This window comes from Bombina bombina, chromosome 2, assembly GCF_027579735.1.
Source record: "Bombina bombina isolate aBomBom1 chromosome 2, aBomBom1.pri, whole genome shotgun sequence".
NCBI classification, from domain to species: domain Eukaryota; kingdom Metazoa; phylum Chordata; class Amphibia; order Anura; family Bombinatoridae; genus Bombina; species Bombina bombina.
Genome location: NC_069500.1, coordinates 117,577,739 through 117,596,485, shown reverse-complemented (window position 1 = coordinate 117,596,485; position 18,747 = coordinate 117,577,739). Strand labels below are relative to the sequence as shown.

The window sequence follows — 18,747 nt, the reverse complement described above, 5'->3', positions numbered from 1 at the left end:
GCTAGGGTGATGTTGTGAAGCCCTACACGTTGTTGAACTAGCAATAGCAGCTCCTGGATGCTTCACCCTGCTGCTACTTGACAAGGGGTAAGTGTGGATGCGAGAAGAGCAAACGTTTGTAGCAGATAGACCGACAGAGCAGAGCTTATATATTATGCTGCCTCCTTGACGCTTCACCTACTGGTAGTCCTCAAAAAGTTTGTAATTTAATTCCATAATTTGTGGGGATGCCAAAGCTTTGTGCTCTTGATGCTGTTTGCATATTTCTCCCAGAGCAATTAAATCTGAGGGTGTTAAGTTCACATTCAAAACTTCAGATTTCTGTATGCCAATAAAAAAATGGAGTACTGGCTGAAATTTTGGAGCTCTGTTAATAGAGCAGGAATATAGCTAATACAGGGTGTAACAGAGAACAGGACAGCATCTGCATAAAGTGCTATTTTACAAATGCGTGGACCGATTTTAATTCCTTTGATTTGATGGTTTCTGCAAACGTGATCCCAGCACCTCCATCATAAGTATGAATACAATTGCTAATATAGGACAGCCCTGTCTTTCAGACCTTAAAGGGATGCAACAGAACCCCGTTGGCTTTTAACTTTGCTGTAGGATCGGAGTAAAGAATAAATATGCGGGTGATCTTTGGGCCAAATTCGAAAGCTTCCAAAGTAGATTTTATAAACTGTCAGTCAACATACTTTTTTAGGATCAATGGCTATCCGTACTGACTTAAGATTAGTTTTCTAAGCATGGGTCTTGTATGTCAATGCTCTGATTGTGATGTCCCGCACCTCTCTACATCGTGCAAAGCCAACCTTATCTGTATGAATATTTCACCTAATATAGAATTTGTTTCACCAAGATTTTTCCAAACTTTTTTTATATCTGAATTCAAGAGTGAAACTGGATGATTACTCACTTTGACTTATGGTGGCTACCCTGGTTTTAATAAAACTGAAATATGTGCTTCATGGAGGCTAGGGGAAAGTGATTGCCCTTCATCTAATGTATGAAATAAGAATAACAGGTGAGGAGCCAATATATCCATGAAAGCTTTAAAATATGTGTTAAAGAGTCCTTCTGGACAGGGGCTCTCGCTTGAAGGAAGATCTTCGATATCTGCAAGTACTTCTGCAAGAGATATAGGATCTTCTAGGGATTTTGCTTTTGCCGTCTGTTTGTATAAGATTTGCCATTTAATTTTAAAAAATCATTGTGCTCACAAATTATGTGTAATTTAGACTCTTCATTAAAAGAAGTCTGTAAATTATATAAATAAAATTATTGAAAGTGTCTGCAATGTGTCTTGTATGTAGGAATTGTCTTGGCCATTGAGTGTTTGTGTATTTGTGTAAAGATCTAGTTTTCAATGCTTTAGCTAAGAGTAAACCTGCTCGAATTCCTTCATTAAAAAAGGATTTTTTTGAGAAATAATGTCTTCCTTTCTGCAGTAATAAATGTATCTCTGTTCTTGCTAGAAACAGTTGTGTGGTGACATTAAAGTCTGAAGGGCAAGTCCTACAGTTTGTATAATAGGGTTTGGACTGATTTATATGCTTTCTGTTTTATAAACTCTCCCCTGGTAACTGCTTTATGGTCCTCCCACATAAGGTTTTCGTAAAACTTTGTAATATGGAGGGGTATCAAAGGAGGGAATGGTCCGACTTCCAAGAAAAGGGCCAGTCAATTAAAAGGGATATGATGGCGTGGTCAGACCATATCACTGGCCCTGCGTCAGAGTGTTGTAGAAGTTGTAAACTATTTTGATCTAGAAAGAAATAATCTGTGCTGGAATATGTGGACTAGAGGTGAGATTCATAGGTTTTTCTATGCATTTATAATCTTTATTCCTGGATCTAATAGGGATGGTTGGTCGGTCGGGGAGATGAAATATAAAGGACAGGATCGATTGTCACATTAAAATCACCCCCCATAATTAAGGTCCTATTTTCTTCTATAAGAGAGGTTACTTTTTTGAAGAAAGTAGATTTTTTTGTTGTTGGGTGCATAAATATTGACCAAAGTAAGAGGTTGATGATATAAAAGCCTAATTAGAATGAGTAATCTATCCTCTGTATCAGTTAGTTTATTTAGGACTTGGAAAGGTGTTTATGTAATAATACACCTACACCATTCAGTTTTGAATGCTAATAATACAGTAAATGACAAAATGCTGGTAATAACAACAAGTAAAGTTCAACTTCACAAAAGAAGACTATAGTTTAAGACAATATATAAATATACAAACTGTAAATGTGTTATCTAGCAGGCATTGAAAACAAAGTTACCACATCCAGCTTATACTCAAGATAGTTTCTTAGGATCTTGAAGTGGGTACTTCAAGCTTTGAGGTGGATTTTCTTCTTTTTTTTGGAAACCATTTTCCAAGAAGATCTTTGAGGTTTATGAGTAATTGATGTGTGGGAAGTTAGTTCATGTGTGCCATATAGATAACATTGTGCTCACGCCCGTGGCGTTACTTAGGAGTCAGCACTGATTGGCTATAATGCAAGTCTGTCAAAAGAACTGAAATAAGAGGGCAGTCTGTAGAGGCGTAGATACAAGGCAATCACAGAGGTAAAAAGTGCATTAACCCCTTAGTGACCAGACCATTTTTCAATTTTCTTACCGTTAAGGACCAGGGCTATTTTTACATTTCTGCTGTGTTTGTGTTGTACTTTTCCTCTTACTCATTTACTGTACCCACACATATTATATACCGTATGGACTTTCTAAAGATACCATTATTTTCATCATATCTTATAATTTACTGTAAAAAATTATAAAATATGATGAAAAAATTGAAAAAAACACTTTTTTCTAACTTTGACCCCTAAAAAAATCTGTTACACATCTACAACCACCAAAAAACACCCATGCTAAATAGTTTCTAATTTGCTTTAGTAGACAACCTTAAGTATTGATCTAGGCCCATTTTGGTATATATCATGCCACCATTTCACTGCCAAATGCGATAAAAAAAAAAAAATCGTTCACTTTTTCACTAACTTTTTCACAAACTTTAGGTTTCTCACTGAAATTATTTACAAACAACTTGTGCAATTATGGCACAAATGGTTGCAAATGCTTCTCTGAGATCTCCTTTGTTCAGAAATAGCAGACATTTATGGCTTTGGAATTACTTTTTGGTAATTAGAAGTCTGCTAAATGGCGCTGCGCACCACACTTGTATTATGCCCAGCAGTGAAGGGGTTAATTGGGTAGCTTTTATGGTTAATTTTAGCTTTAGTGTAGAGATCAGCCTCCCACCTGACAATTCCCACCCTGATCCCTCCCTGACCCCTCTCAAACAGCTCTCTTCCCTTCCCCACCCTTTTTTTTAATATAAAAATAAATTTTTCTGTAGTGTAGCTGCCCCCCTCGATACCCTCCCCCCTCCCTGATCCCTTTTCCCCAAGACTTATCCCCCCCCCTCCCTCTTCCTCCTTCCCTTATGTACTGATTGTACTGTACTTAGTAGTGTGTGTGCGCGCTCACGCCCACTCGCATGCTCCTGCCGCACTACCGGAACAGGATCCAAGATCAGAGGAACTGCTCCAGCGATGGGCCGTCCACCCGCCTCCCTCCCTCCCACCAACGATCAGCACCATCGCACCACCAAGCATCGGTGTGCTTAAAAACGGTATTGCACAAAGCCTCAATATTGAGGCATTGCTGCAATACGCTGAAAGCGCCTGGAAGCGATCAACATGGCTTCCAGCGCTTGAAAACACTAAGGACATGCAGGGTACATCACTGGTCATTAACTAGCAGTTTTTGTAGGATGTACACTGCACGTCCTTGGTCATTATGGGGTTAATATAACTGTCGGTTATGCAAAACTGGGGAATGGGTAATAAAGGAATTATTTATCTTTTTAAACAATAAAAATTCTGGTGTAGACTGTCCCTTTAACTTCAGAGAGACCCTCTTTTATCAGTTGGCCTGCTGGTGACAAAAATGAAGCGAGATCTGCTTTTGGGCTAGTTTAATCAATTAGTGAGGTTGGAGCATAATCAGAATCCTCAGTGATAAAGGTGTAGTTGGCAAATCTGGGTCTGTTGCTGTGGCTTCTAATGTTTTTTTAAAGTATGCATTCATCCTCAAACCTTGAGCATTCAGTGATTTGCTTGGCTTATCTGATTTGGAATGTCTTTTAGAAAGCCATGTGTGATAATGGTAGTACCCAGCTTTAGAGAAAAATAATATAACTCAGTATTTTTAAGGAAAAGAATGCACAGTTAGTATATACATTTGCCAAACAGGTTATATTCCCTATAACAGGCAAGATACAATTTCCAATCTGAGGTTATGAGGTTGTCTAAGCACAAAATTGTAGTTTATATGCCACAGCTGTAGAAATATAGAATAATTAGTATTATGCTTCTCCAAGTGAAGCATAAATAATCTGCTGTCTAATAACAAGCTAGAAATAGATCTATCCACAGACACTAGATTGCCTTTTATATATAAATATATGCACTCTTGCAGGAGATCGAGGTTGCTATGCTGCAGCTCTGTCCCTGCGTCATATCTGCTATGTAATAAATTCAAGATAGGTCACTAAAACATTTAGATAGATCTTTAAAAAGCATAGTCGTAGAGACTCAAGGTATGTTGAAAGTAAGATCTTCCAATTTGCAGCTCTCAATGAAAGTAGTACTCAGTAATAAAGTATGTCTCTCTTTGCAGTAGCGGGAAAACGCCATCTCCACCTATTTTAAAGGGACAGTAAACCTTAAAAATAATGTTATATAATTCTGCACATAGTGCAGAATTATATAACATTATATTAGCGCAAATGTTATAAAACAAAATTTCCTGCTGTTTTACAGACCCGCTCTCTGTGATCTTCTGAGCGGGTCTGTTTTTTTCAAACAGCGCATCGGGCCAGCTGTATAGTCACAGCCCGGCCCGACCTCACCATAGCACTAAAAGCAGCTCGCTCCTGCTCTGTCAGACAGCAGGAGCGAGCTGCACTTAGTGCTATGGCGCATTCGGGCCGGGCTGTGACTATACAGCTGGCCCGATGCGCTGTAAAACAGCAGGTTTTTTTTAAAATTCAAAGGGGAAATTTTGTTTTAGAACGTTTGCGCTAATATAATGTTATATAATTCTGCACTATGTGCAGAATTATATAACATTATTTTTAATGTTTACTGACACTTTAATCTTTATATGGGTTTGCTAGATTAGCCTAGAGCTCCTTAAAAGTCACCATTTAGGCAGTTGGTTTCCATTACTAAAGCAATCATATGTTATAAAGATTAGAGTGACCAGATCTGAGGGGGGGGGGGGGGAGGGACGGACAGTTCGATAACATGCAATATACTCAAAATTAAACAATTAATTATTAGACTAGGTTTTGGTTGTAGCATTCCAAACCATTTATTTTAAATTAAATAAAGAATGAAAATGATAGCTGCCACTATTCTATATACTTTAAACTATATCACTATATACTATATCACTGTTTTAATTAACAGGGCCAGACTGGGAATAAAAATCCCATCCTACAACTATCCATGACTCCCTTTTACAGTATGAAAATGATTATCCATAGTAGGATTTTGAGAAGACTAAAACAGTGTCTCAAAGTGACTCGACTAGACGCTAGAAACCATTCAAAGGAGGCTACTAAATGGTACATGGTCTAGGACTGTGATGGCGAACCTTGGCACTCAAGATGTCTAAAAACTACATTTCCCATGATGCTCGACTGCAGAGTGCCTAAGCTTAATGGGAAACGTAGTTCTGAATCATCTGGGGTGCCAAGGTTCACCATTACTGTTCTAAATATGTAGAGTTCAAAAGATAAAAGAAGAAAGGTGATACAACTGCATCCCCTCACTAGCAGCGCCACCCTTTAAATTGTAGCTGGCCAGCCCCAGCTGCTACAGGCCACCAGGAAATTTCCTGGTAGGCCAATCCGGCCTTGTTAATTAACAACTTACAACTACTGCTTCTTAACTCCTGATTCCGGAATGAGCAGCATTCGCTGCTTAGTAAATCGGCCCCTATAAATTGAACTTCTCTTTAATATGAATAATTGGCCTTTTAAATAATACTGTAGGAGAAGTCTGTTAGTTTATCTGTCTATTTCACCAAAAACTCCCTATTAAGCCTCATTTCAAAAGGGCACATTTTCCACTTTTAAAAGTATTTTTTTTTATATATGTATGGACCACAAGGGTGAGATATGAGCTTTAAGGACACCCCTTCCTCGCACCACAAGCTAAGAAGAAGTGCCTCTGTCTTGTGATAACATTATGCATCTCTGCAATTTACATGCATTGCTGGTAGTGAAAGTGTCGTTGGGTCCTTTGTTATTTACTTTATAGGGAAAGAACAAGCAGACATTTCCTTCCCTCTTGCTTGTTTGTTCAGAGAAAAACTTGCCCCAAATACCAGAGAATGTTTAGCCTTTTGCTATCACTCCATTTAAACAGACATAGAGCCTTGTTTTTTTTTTTATTAACCTATCAAAACTATATATTTTTTAAGTAGACAACCCAAGGTATTGATCTAGGCCCAATTTGGTATATTTCACACCACCTTTTCTCTGCCACGTGATAAAAAAAAACTAAACTTTTTTTTTTTTTCTTTTTACAAACTTTGGGTTTCTCACAGTTTGCACAGAAATTATTTACATACCACTTGTGCAGTCATAACACAAATGGTTGTAAAGTTTCTCTGGGATCCTGACTTTGCCATTGTGTTTTGCTAAAAATAAGGCCGCTAAATGCTGCAGTGCGCACCACACTTCTGAAATTCTCAGAAGTGAAGGGGTTAATCAGTTCGCTTGTAAGGTTAATATTTGCTTTAGTGTAGGGATTACCCTCCCACCTCCATGATCCCTCCCAAACAGCTCTCTTCTCCCCATCCACAATCCTCACCATCATTTTAGGTACTGCAGACAGTCTGCTAGTTTAGGGCTTTTTTATGTTTTTTTTTCCCCTGCAGTCTTGGGATCCCTTCTCAACGCTCCCACCTCCCTGATCCCTTCTAAACAATTCTCTAACCCTCACCCCTCCAACTAGTACCAGCCATCTTAAGTACTGGCAGATAGCTGCCAGTACCTAAGATGGCTGGTATATATATATATATATATATATATATATATATATATATATATATATATATATATATATATATATACACAGGTGAAACTCGAAAAATTAGACTATTGTGCAAAAGTTAATTTATTTTACAAATGCAACTTAAAAAAAGAAACTAATATATGAGATAGACTCATTACATGCAAAGCAAGATAGTTCAAACCGTGATTTGTCATAATTGTGATGATTATGGCTTACAGCTCATGAAAACACCAAATCCACAATCTGCTTTGGCTTCTAACATGTCTGATGTATGTCACATTATGCGGTATGCTTGGCTTTGTAGCGCATGTCGTAGAGCATGTCCGATTTGGCTAAGTGGTTAGAATGCATCTAAGATGTACTTTACACTGAAAGGGTTAAACAGCATTTGCTTTTACTGTATAACTTGAATGTGAAGTAATTCCATCTTATTAAGAGAGAGAGAAGATAAAGAGATGATATGATAGTAACGTTCAAGTATATTAAGGGGCTTAATAAAGCTGAGGCTGTGTGTATTTTTCACAAAAATAGTAATCCTAGAAAAAAGGGTCTTGATCTCATGCTAAAGGGTAGCAGGTTCAGGTTTAATTTGCAAAAGCTTTCTACACAGAAAGGGTGGTTGATTTGTGTAACTTCCATTTGATGTGGTAAAGACAAACACAATGGGAAACTTAAATAATACCTGGGATAAGCATAAAGTTACCCTATGAACTAAATTAACTTACACTTAGTAATTTTGAGCAGACTTATTGGGCCTATGGTTCTTATCTGCCGTCAAAATCAATGTTTCTGTGTTTTAAAATCTATCACCAGTAAACACGCACTCAGCTTTTGGTCTTAGCGTTGAAAGACATAATCTGACTGTTCATACTTGAAATCTTTTCTCTCTATATTTGGATTTTGTGGCTCCAACTAGACTGTTATATATTATCCCTCTTATGCAGCTTGTCATTTTTTTACCCTTGCTTTTAGACAGGAAAGAATCCTCATTATTCAGAAGTGGCTACTGCTTGGTATTTCAGACGTCTTTACAGCCTTTAGTATTGCACTCATACATCTCTTGCTGTCTATGTCTCAGTCTTATTTAGTTCCTTTTCCATCTGCTTTTTTTTTACGTTAATTTTTGTTCCTCTACAGCAACTTTGTAAGTTTTTCAACCTGTTACTTATTCACTATTGTAAACTAGTTCTTTACAACAACATTGTAATAGCCCCCTTATGATATGGTGAGTTTTAATATATGGTGAGTTATAATATCACAAATGTGTTTCAGGTTTGACATTATTTAATGACTTCTGTAACACCAAATAATTTATTGTTTCCCAATCTTGGTGTTCAAAATTCTCTAAAAAAAAAATATGTGCAGCATGATTTGTAGAAAAATTAGGAATCAGAACACCATATTACAGATTTCTAAAAATGTCCTGGACTTTTTGTGATTGCTCTTGGTCTGTAGTTTTAGATCTCTTTAGCATTGAGAAGGAACTAGTTTTATTTCACTATGTAGCACTTGATTCGTCATAAGGGAAGTACAATAATTTTAGTCCAGAAGATTTCCCTTAATTCAGCGTTAAAGTATATTTTCAAGATGTCTACTTTTTTAAGTTTCATTTAGATTTCAGATTTGATAGTTTTATCACATTATGAACGTTGTGAGAAAATATTTGCAATATGTAATTATACTACACTTAGCTAGTCTCATATCTTTATTTAGTGTGCTGGTGGGTCACTGCAAAATGTGAACTGGCTATTGGCTGTCCTGATCGGGCTGTGGTCATACCCGTTATCTCTTTTACAGATAAAAGCTTCATCAAGTTATCAGTCTTTAGACAGGGTCTGTACGTATTCAATACAATCTAAAATAATCCATACAGTGGCATAAAATCTAGGCAGCTTTATTAAAGAATATCAACATTTAAGGTCTGAACTTTCATCATGCAGGCTTCTCATGAAGATCTAAAGCATGCTTGAAACATTGATATTTGACACTTTAATAATAAAGTTGATAATTATTTATGACTACCTAATTATGGGCTATTTGTTAACTGTTATATTGAATTATTGTTATTGTTTCAAATAATTATATTAAAATTGTGTTTTCTCTTGAATAACCAGAACCATTTATTTCTATTTCTGTATCTGTAACTTCTGCACCTTTTTGTAAATCAGGTCGGATCTGCATAGATTGAAGTTGATGGGCCTCTGATTTCTTTCAACCTCATTTACTATGTTACTGTTAGTTTCTTTACCATTTTTTAAATTTAAATGGACAGTCATCCTTAAAAACATTGCAATAACGCTGCCTTGTAACAGCGTTTAGAGTTGTTGATCTCAATGTAAAATACTTAACACACATTATGGTGCGTCATTCTCAACACTTTTTCCGCTTCCCTTGGTTTGAGATGTTTTGTTTTTTAAAGCAGAACAGCTGATCAGATATGGTACCTCCTGCCCCATAGTCTCTTTCTAAAAAACACTCCTGAACCTTAGAGTTACAAGCCATGGATTATTTGTATTTATTAAGATTTGGCCCAAAACACTGCCTTTGTAGAACTCTACCGACACTACATTATATCAATCTAAGATGCCGTTATGTTCAATTTAATCTTAAAGGGATAGGAAAGTCAAAATTAAACCTGCACAATTCAGATAGAGCATGTCATTTTAAGACACTTTTAAATTAACTTCTATTTTCAAATGTGCTTCGTTCTCTTGGTATCTTGAAAAAGAATACACACATATCCTACACTAGTGGGAGCTGGTTGCTGATTGGTGCCTGCACACATCTGTCTCTTGTGATTGGATAGCTAGATGTGTTCAGCTAGCTGCCAGTAGTGCAATGCTGCTCCTTTAGGAAAAGATAACAAGAGAATGAAGCAAATTTTATAATAGTAGTAAATTGTAAAGTTGTTTAAAAATGTAATTCTAATATGGTGTTTTTTGATAACTTGGACATGCATCTGCCATTTGCATTTGAATAACACACATACTCTCTGTACCAGGTGGTGGGTGCTTTGCTTATACTGTACCAATTAGGAATATCATTTTATTAGAAATATGATTTAGTGCATTAAATGTAAGACATTCCTTATATCCTCTTGTTTCCATAGAATGGCTTCTTTTGGCTGGAAGAGGAAAATTGGAGAGAAGGTTTCAAAGGCTACTTCCCAGCATTTTGAATCTGAAGCTGCAGAGGAAGCTGCTAAAATTCGCAAGGATGTAGATTGGATTCAATCTGTTAAACGCAAAAAAGGAATTCTCCTGGAGAGTAACCTAGAGAAAAGTAAACAGCTGAAAGAAGAGGGAGCCATACTAGCTCAAAACGGAAGGTAGTTTTCTTCTTTTAATATTTTACTTGCGTATAATTATAACTACAGAGAGTTAGGTTTTGTGGATAACAGTATAAACTGTATGTAAGATACACCTCCATTCATTCATGTATATGTTTATATACGTTTTGTATTTAGAAATCTAAGAGGGGGAGAGGAAAAACTGTAAAAGACCTATTACAAATGTTTATTATTGGTGCTCACATTTCATTTAAATGTTTGTTAATTTTCTTTTCTTTTTTAATGTTTTCCATAAATACTTTATATACATATATCTTAGATGCATATAATACTATATATAAATATATATATATATATATATATATATATATATATATATGTACGTATGTATATACTATATGTATATGTAGCAAATGAATGTACTCTCAGGGCTTCTTAGTAGTGAGTCAAAAAATAATTAAAATGTATTGACGTTTCGGGGCTCAAACAGACCCCTTCATCAGAATATAATATTTTTTAGACAAGTCAAGGACTTTAAAATTAAAGATTTTTCTAACCCATTTAATAGAACTAACAACACATTGCATCTTTCCCTTGTTACGCCACATGGTGGTGCTAGACATCTTTCAATCATATTGTGTATCAAGTAGTCTTTGCAAGATGTTTGGTAACCTAATGCGTTTTATGGGAATGAGATGTTACTTGAACATAATGAAAACATGATTCAGATCCATCTGATAAACCTCTGTGCAACATCTCATTTAACGCCAGCTAATCCTTTCTTCACTCCAAAAAGCCCCCCGTGTATTATACATTTCTGTGACTTTGATTTGGTTAATAGTTTTTTTAGTATTTTAGGCAGCTGCTGATTGTAAGGTTGGCTTCATCATGTTTTTCTGCTATGACCCACTGGACACAAAGAGTCACTAGAGAGAAAGTGACAGTAGTGATTGCACAGATGCTTTTCCTTCCATATCTTTTGATCATCTCTAGCTCCCTTATTCTTTGTTCTCATGTACCAAGTGGAACAAGAGGAAGAGGCAAAAAACAGCACCAATCTGAAGTTATTTGAAAAGGTCTCATAGTTTTCTTTTTTATTTTATCAGGGGATATTTTACTTAAAGGGACAGTAAACACCTTGTAATTACAGTTGTGTTGTGTTGATATAGAATAACATATCTGCCAAGTCTTAAAGTTTTTTAAAAAAAACTAAGATCCTTTTTACTGCAATTATTGGTTTGAGATGTTTTGTTTTTTTAAAGCAGAACAGCTGATCAGATATGGTACCTCCTGCCCCATAGTCTTTCTACAAAACTCTGCTGAACCTTAGAGTTACAATTCGTATTTATTGGGATTTAGCCCAAAACACCTCGGCTCCCTAACTAGCCCCAGACCTCCAAGGCCCCTTATTTGAAAAAAATGACGTTATTCCAAATGGTAGAGTTCTTTGAAATCCATAAGCCCCAAACATTATTTTTTTAAAGTAAAAACACAACACACAGGATTGTTTTTATAGCCTCAATAACAAAAAAAATATCTGTTATGCATAGAGAGCCTTAATAAAATGTATTCTATAGTTCAAATCACTCTCTTCAATATATGTAAATATATGAATTGTCTGAATAGTCAGCTGATCACTGTGCTTTTGTTTGTTTGCTGGCACAAAGGGGCCACTCTTATATCATAAGCCCCAGAAGCCTTATGGGTCCCTATCTCACATTTTGATACTCTCAATGACAATTTAGTATGGTGAGCACAGTTACAGAGGTCACCTGGACATTTTCAATAATGCTTACTAAGCTCCTTAACAAAAATATATGTTTTTTTATTTTTTTATATTTTTTGCTGCTGCTTTCTAATATACTATGGAATATAAATATACTAATGATACATTCTGAATCTGCTGGGCCTGAATAAAATAAGTTGTTTGGGTCACTGAAATACGTGTTGAAGTTGTAAGCAGCCAAAAAGACAAAACAAAGCTAAACTCCACTTGGCACAGGAGGAAAAAGGATTGAGACATTTAATTTTACTTCTGTTAAGAAATGTACTGTTCTCTTAGTATTCTTTGTTTGAAAAATCAAACCTAGGATACCTAGATAGGCGGAGGAGCAGCAATGCATTACTTTGCGCTAGCTGACGATTAATGGCTATACACATATGCCTCTCATCATTGATTCACCATATGTACTTATCAATCTCCTAGTGGTGCATTGCTGGTCTGGAGATGATTTTATCAGCGGGGGTTATAAACAAATTTATATTAATTAATACTGCAATAATAAAATTCTCTTAACACATCAAGGCATTTTATTTTCTCAATTTTCCCTTTCGTTTATGCTCTTTTTAACCATTATCAAATCTGTCCTGGACGAAACAATTTAACGCCATAGAATACGCTCTTCATGGTTATTTCTGAACTTTATATATGTTTTATTTGTTTGGCTCCTAAAGACCAGATACTCGTGTGTTAGTTAATTACTATACCAAAATTATTTGAAGTGAAAGTAAATCCTAGCGTTTTACAAACGCTAGGATTGACTTTTGAAACAAATAAAGGGCAATTTCATTCATGAAGTTTTAGATACTTCATGTAGAAAGCTCCTTTATTTGTTTTAACTGACCAGCGTTCTTAGCTGCTACAGCAGCACACGTTTAAAAAAATGTTTTTGCTAAGAGGTGACGTTTTCATGTGCACCAAGCCGGATTTACCGTACGGCTATTGGCTAAGAGGTGAAAACGTCACCTCTAAGCAAAATTTTTTTTAGCCTTGGGCTGCTGAAGCAGCTAAAAACAGTGATCAGTTAAAACAAATAAAGGAGCTTTCTACATGAAGTATATTATACTTTATGAATGAAAGTCCCCTTTATTTGTTTCAAAAGTCATTCCTAGCTTTGTAAAACGCTAGGATTTCTCCAACATAGGTGTGTCCGGTCCACGGCGTCATCCTTACTTGTGGGATATTCTCTTCCCCAACAGGAAATGGCAAAGAGCCCAGCAAAGCTGGTCACATGATCCCTCCTAGGCTCCGCCTACCCTAGTCATTCTCTTTGCCGTTGTACAGGCAACATCTCCACGGAGATGGCTTAGAGTTTTTTAGTGTTTAACTGTAGTTTTTATTATTCAATCAAGAGTTTGTTATTTTAAAATAGTGCTGGTATGTACTATTTACTCTGAAACAGAAAAGAGATGAAGATTTCTGTTTGTATGAGGAAAATGATTTTAGCAACCGTTACTAAAATCCATGGCTGTTCCACACAGGACTGTTGAGAGAAATTAACTTCAGTTGGGGGAACAGTGAGCAGTCTTTTGCTGCTTGAGGTATGACACATTCTAACAAGACGATGTAATGCTGGAAGCTGTCATTTTCCCTATGGGATCCGGTAAGCCATTTTTATTCAGACAGTAAATAAGGGCTTCACAAGGGCTTATTAAGACTGTGGACATTTTCTGGGCTAAATCGATTCATATATTACACATATTTAGCCTTGAGGAATCATTTAATCTGGGTATTTTTGTTAAATAATATCGGCAGGCACTGTTTTAGACACCTTATTCTCTAGGGGCTTTCCCTAATCATAGGCAGAGCCTCATTTTCGCGCCGGTATTGCGCACTTGTTTTTGAGAAGCATGACATGCAGTCGCATGTGTGAGGAGCTCTGATACATAGAAAAGACTTTCTGAAGGCGTCATTTGGTATCGTATTCCCCTTTGGGCTTGGTTGGGTCTCAGCAAAGCAGATACCAGGGACTGTAAAGGGGTTAAAGTTAAAAACGGCTCCGGTTCCGTTATTTTAAGGGTTAAAGCTTCCAAATTTGGTGTGCAATACTTTTAAGGCTTTAAGACACTGTGGTGAAAATTTGGTGAATTTTGAACAATTCCTTCATACTTTTTCGCAATTGCAGTAATAAAGTGTGTTCAGTTTAAAATTTAAAGTGACAGTAACGGTTTTATTTTAAAACGTTTTTTGTACTTTGTTATCAAGTTTATGCCTGTTTAACATGTCTGAACTACCAGATAGACTGTGTTCTGAATGTGGGGAAGCCAAGGTTCCTTCTCATTTAAATAAATGTGATTTATGTGACACTGAAAATGATGCCCAAGATGATTCCTCAAGTGAGGGGAGTAAGCATGGTACTGCATCATTCCCTCCTTCGTCTACACGAGTCTTGCCCACTCAGGAGGCCCCTAGTACATCTAGCGCGCCAATACTCCTTACTATGCAACAATTAACGGCTGTAATGGATAATTCTATCAAAAACATTTTAGCCAAAATGCCCACTTATCAGCGTAAGCGCGACTGCTCTGTTTTAGATACTGAAGAGCATGAGGACGCTGATGATAATGGTTCTGAAATGCCCCTACACCAGTCTGAGGGGGCCAGGGAGGTTTTGTCTGAGGGAGAAATTTCAGATTCAGGGAAAATTTCTCAACAAGCTGAACCCGATGTGATTACATTTAAATTTAAGTTGGAACATCTCCGCGCTCTGCTTAAGGAGGTATTATCCACTCTGGATGATTGTGAGAATTTGATCATCCCAGAGAAACTATGTAAAATGGACAAGTTCTTAGAGGTCCCGGGGCTCCCAGAAGCTTTTCCTATACCCAAGCGGGTGGCGGACATTGTAAATAAAGAATGGGAAAGGCCCGGTATACCTTTCGTCCCTCCCCCCATATTTAAAAAATTGTTTCCTATGGTCGACCCTAGAAAGGACTTATGGCAGACTGTCCCCAAGGTCGAGGGAGCGGTTTCTACTTTAAACAAACGCACCACTATACCCATAGAAGATAGTTGTGCTTTCAAAGATCCTATGGATAAAAAATTAGAAGGTTTGCTTAAAAAGATGTTTGTTCAGCAAGGTTACCTTCTACAACCAATTTCATGCATTGTCCCTGTCACTACAGCCGCGTGTTTCTGGTTCGATGAGCTAGTAAAGGCGATCGATAGTGATTCTCCTCCTTATGAGGAGATTATGGACAGAATCCGTGCTCTCAAATTGGCTAATTCTTTCACCCTAGACGCCACTTTGCAATTGGCTAGGTTAGCGGCGAAGAATTCTGGGTTTGCTATTGTGGCGCGTAGAGCGCTTTGGTTGAAATCTTGGTCAGCGGATGCGTCTTCCAAGAACAAACTCCTTAACATTCCTTTCAAGGGGAAAACGCTGTTTGGCCCTGACTTGAAAGAGATTATCTCTGATATCACTGGGGGTAAGGGCCACGCCCTTCCTCAGGATAGGTCTTTCAAGGCCAAAAATAAACCTAATTTTCGTCCCTTTCGTAGAAACGGACCAGCCCCAAGTGCTACGTCCTCTAAGCAAGAGGGTAATACTTCTCAAGCCAAGCCAGCCTGGAGACCAATGCAAGGCTGGAACAAGGGAAAGCAGGCCAAGAAACCTGCCACTGCTACCAAGACAGCATGAAATGTTGGCCCCCGATCCGGGACCGGATCTGGTGGGGGGCAGACTCTCTCTCTTCGCTCAGGCTTGGGCAAGAGATGTTCTGGATCCTTGGGCACTAGAAATAGTGTCCCAAGGTTATCTTCTGGAATTCAAGGGGCTTCCCCCAAGGGGGAGGTTCCACAGGTCTCAATTGTCTTCAGACCACATAAAGAGACAGGCATTCTTACATTGTGTAGAAGACCTGTTAAAAATGGGAGTGATTCATCCTGTTCCATTAGGAGAACAAGGGATAGGGTTCTACTCCAATCTGTTCATAGTTCCCAAAAAAGAGGGAACGTTCAGACCAATCTTAGATCTCAAGATCTTAAACAAGTTTCTCAAGGTTCCATCGTTCAAAATGGAAACCATTCGAACAATTCTTCCTTCCATCCAGGAAGGTCAATTCATGACCACGGTGGATTTAAAGGATGCGTATCTACATATTCCTATCCACAAGGAACATCATCGGTTCCTAAGGTTCGCATTCCTGGACAAGCATTACCAGTTCGTGGCGCTTCCTTTCGGATTAGCCACTGCTCCAAGGATTTTCACAAAGGTACTAGGGTCCCTTCTAGCGGTGCTAAGACCAAGGGGCATTGCAGTAGTACCTTACTTGGACGACATTCTGATTCAAGCGTCGTCCCTTCCTCAAGCAAAGGCTCACACGGACATAGTCCTGGCCTTTCTCAGATCTCACGGATGGAAAGTGAACGTGGAAAAGAGTTCTCTATCTCCGTCGACAAGGGTTCCCTTCTTGGGAACAATAATAGACTCCTTAGAAATGAGGATTTTTCTGACAGAGGCCAGAAAAACAAAACTTCTAAACTCTTGTCAAACACTTCATTCCGTTCCTCTTCCTTCCATAGCGCAGTGCATGGAAGTAATAGGTTTGATGGTAGCGGCAATGGACATAGTTCCTTTTGCGCGCATTCATCTAAGACCATTACAACTGTGCATGCTCAGTCAGTGGAATGGGGACTATACAGACTTGTCTCCGAAGATACAAGTAAATCAGAGGACCAGAGACTCACTCCGTTGGTGGCTGTCCCTGGACAACCTGTCACAAGGGATGACCTTCCGCAGACCAGAGTGGGTCATTGTCACGACCGACGCCAGTCTGATGGGCTGGGGCGCGGTCTGGGGATCCCTGAAAGCTCAGGGTCTTTGGTCTCGGGAAGAATCTCTTCTACCGATAAATATTCTGGAACTGAGAGCGATATTCAATGCTCTCAAGGCTTGGCCTCAGCTAGCAAAGGCCAAGTTCATACGGTTTCAATCAGACAACATGACGACTGTTGCGTACATCAACCATCAGGGGGGAACAAGGAGTTCCCTGGCGATGGAAGAAGTGACCAAAATCATTCAATGGGCGGAGACTCACTCCTGCCACCTGTCTGCAATCCACATCCCAGGAGTGGAAAATTGGGAAGCGGATTTTCTGAGTCGTCAGACATTACATCCGGGGGAGTGGGAACTCCATCCGGAAATCTTTGCCCAAATTACTCAACTGTGGGGCATTCCAGACATGGATCTGATGGCCTCTCGTCAGAACTTCAAGGTTCCTTGCTACGGGTCCAGATCCAGGGATCCCAAGGCGACTCTAGTAGATGCACTAGTAGCACCTTGGACCTTCAAACTAGCTTATGTATTCCCGCCGTTTCCTCTCATCCCCAGGCTGGTAGCCAGGATCAATCAGGAGAGGGCGTCGGTGATCTTGATAGCTCCTGCGTGGCCACGCAGGACTTGGTATGCAGATCTGGTGAATATGTCATCGGCTCCACCATGGAAGCTACCTTTGAGACGAGACCTTCTTGTTCAAGGTCCGTTCGAACATCCGAATCTGGTCTCACTCCAGCTGACTGCTTGGAGATTGAACGCTTGATCTTATCAAAACGAGGGTTCTCAGATTCTGTTATTGATACTCTTGTTCAGGCCAGAAAGCCTGTAACTAGAAAAATTTACCACAAAATATGGAAAAAATATATCTGTTGGTGTGAATCTAAAGGATTCCCTTGGGACAAGGTAAAGATTCCTAAGATTCTATCCTTTCTTCAAGAAGGATTGGAGAAAGGATTATCTGCAAGTTCCTTGAAGGGACAGATTTCTGCCTTGTCTGTGTTACTTCACAAAAAACTGGCAGCTGTGCCAGATGTTCAAGCCTTTGTTCAGGCTCTGGTTAGAATCAAGCCTGTTTACAAACCTTTGACTCCTCCTTGGAGTCTCAACTTGGTTCTTTCAGTTCTTCAGGGGGTTCCGTTTGAACCCTTACATTCCGTTGATATTAAGTTATTATCTTGGAAAGTTTTGTTTTTGGTTGCAATTTCTTCTGCTAGAAGAGTTTCAGAATTATCTGCTCTGCAGTGTTCTCCTCCTTATCTGGTGTTCCATGCAGATAAGGTGGTTTTACGTACTAAACCTGGTTTTCTTCCAAAAGTTGTTTCTAACAAAAACATTAACCAGGAGATAGTCGTACCTTCTTTGTGTCCGAAACCAGTTTCGAAGAAGGAACGTTTGTTGCACAATTTGGATGTTGTTCGCGCTCTAAAATTCTATTTAGATGCTACAAAGGATTTTAGACAAACATCTTCCTTGTTTGTTGTTTATTCTGGTAAAAGGAGAGGTCAAAAAGCAACTTCTACCTCTCTCTCTTTTTGGATTAAAAGCATCATCAGATTGGCTTACGAGACTGCCGGACGGCAGCCTCCTGAAAGAATCACAGCTCATTCCACTAGGGCTGTGGCTTCCACATGGGCCTTCAAGAACGAGGCTTCTGTTGATCAGATATGTAGGGCAGCGACTTGGTCTTCACTGCACACTTTTACCAAATTTTACAAGTTTGATACTTTTGCTTCTTCTGAGGCTATTTTTGGGAGAAAGGTTTTGCAAGCCGTGGTGCCTTCCATTTAGGTGACCTGATTTG

General features: G+C 38.5%; 1 protein-coding gene across 2 annotated transcripts in view; it reads left to right on the top strand.

The window, feature by feature from the left end:
• Nucleotides 1–18,747, top strand: part of TTC33 (tetratricopeptide repeat domain 33) — an 880,297-nt gene that overhangs the window by 74,675 nt on the left and 786,875 nt on the right. For both annotated transcript variants that reach the window (XM_053701230.1, XM_053701231.1), the window contains exon 2: nt 10,210–10,428. In XM_053701230.1, coding sequence (XP_053557205.1) covers nt 10,211–10,428 — 218 coding nt within the window. In that variant the 5' untranslated portion in view covers nt 10,210. The remainder of the gene's footprint in view (nt 1–10,209; nt 10,429–18,747) is intronic.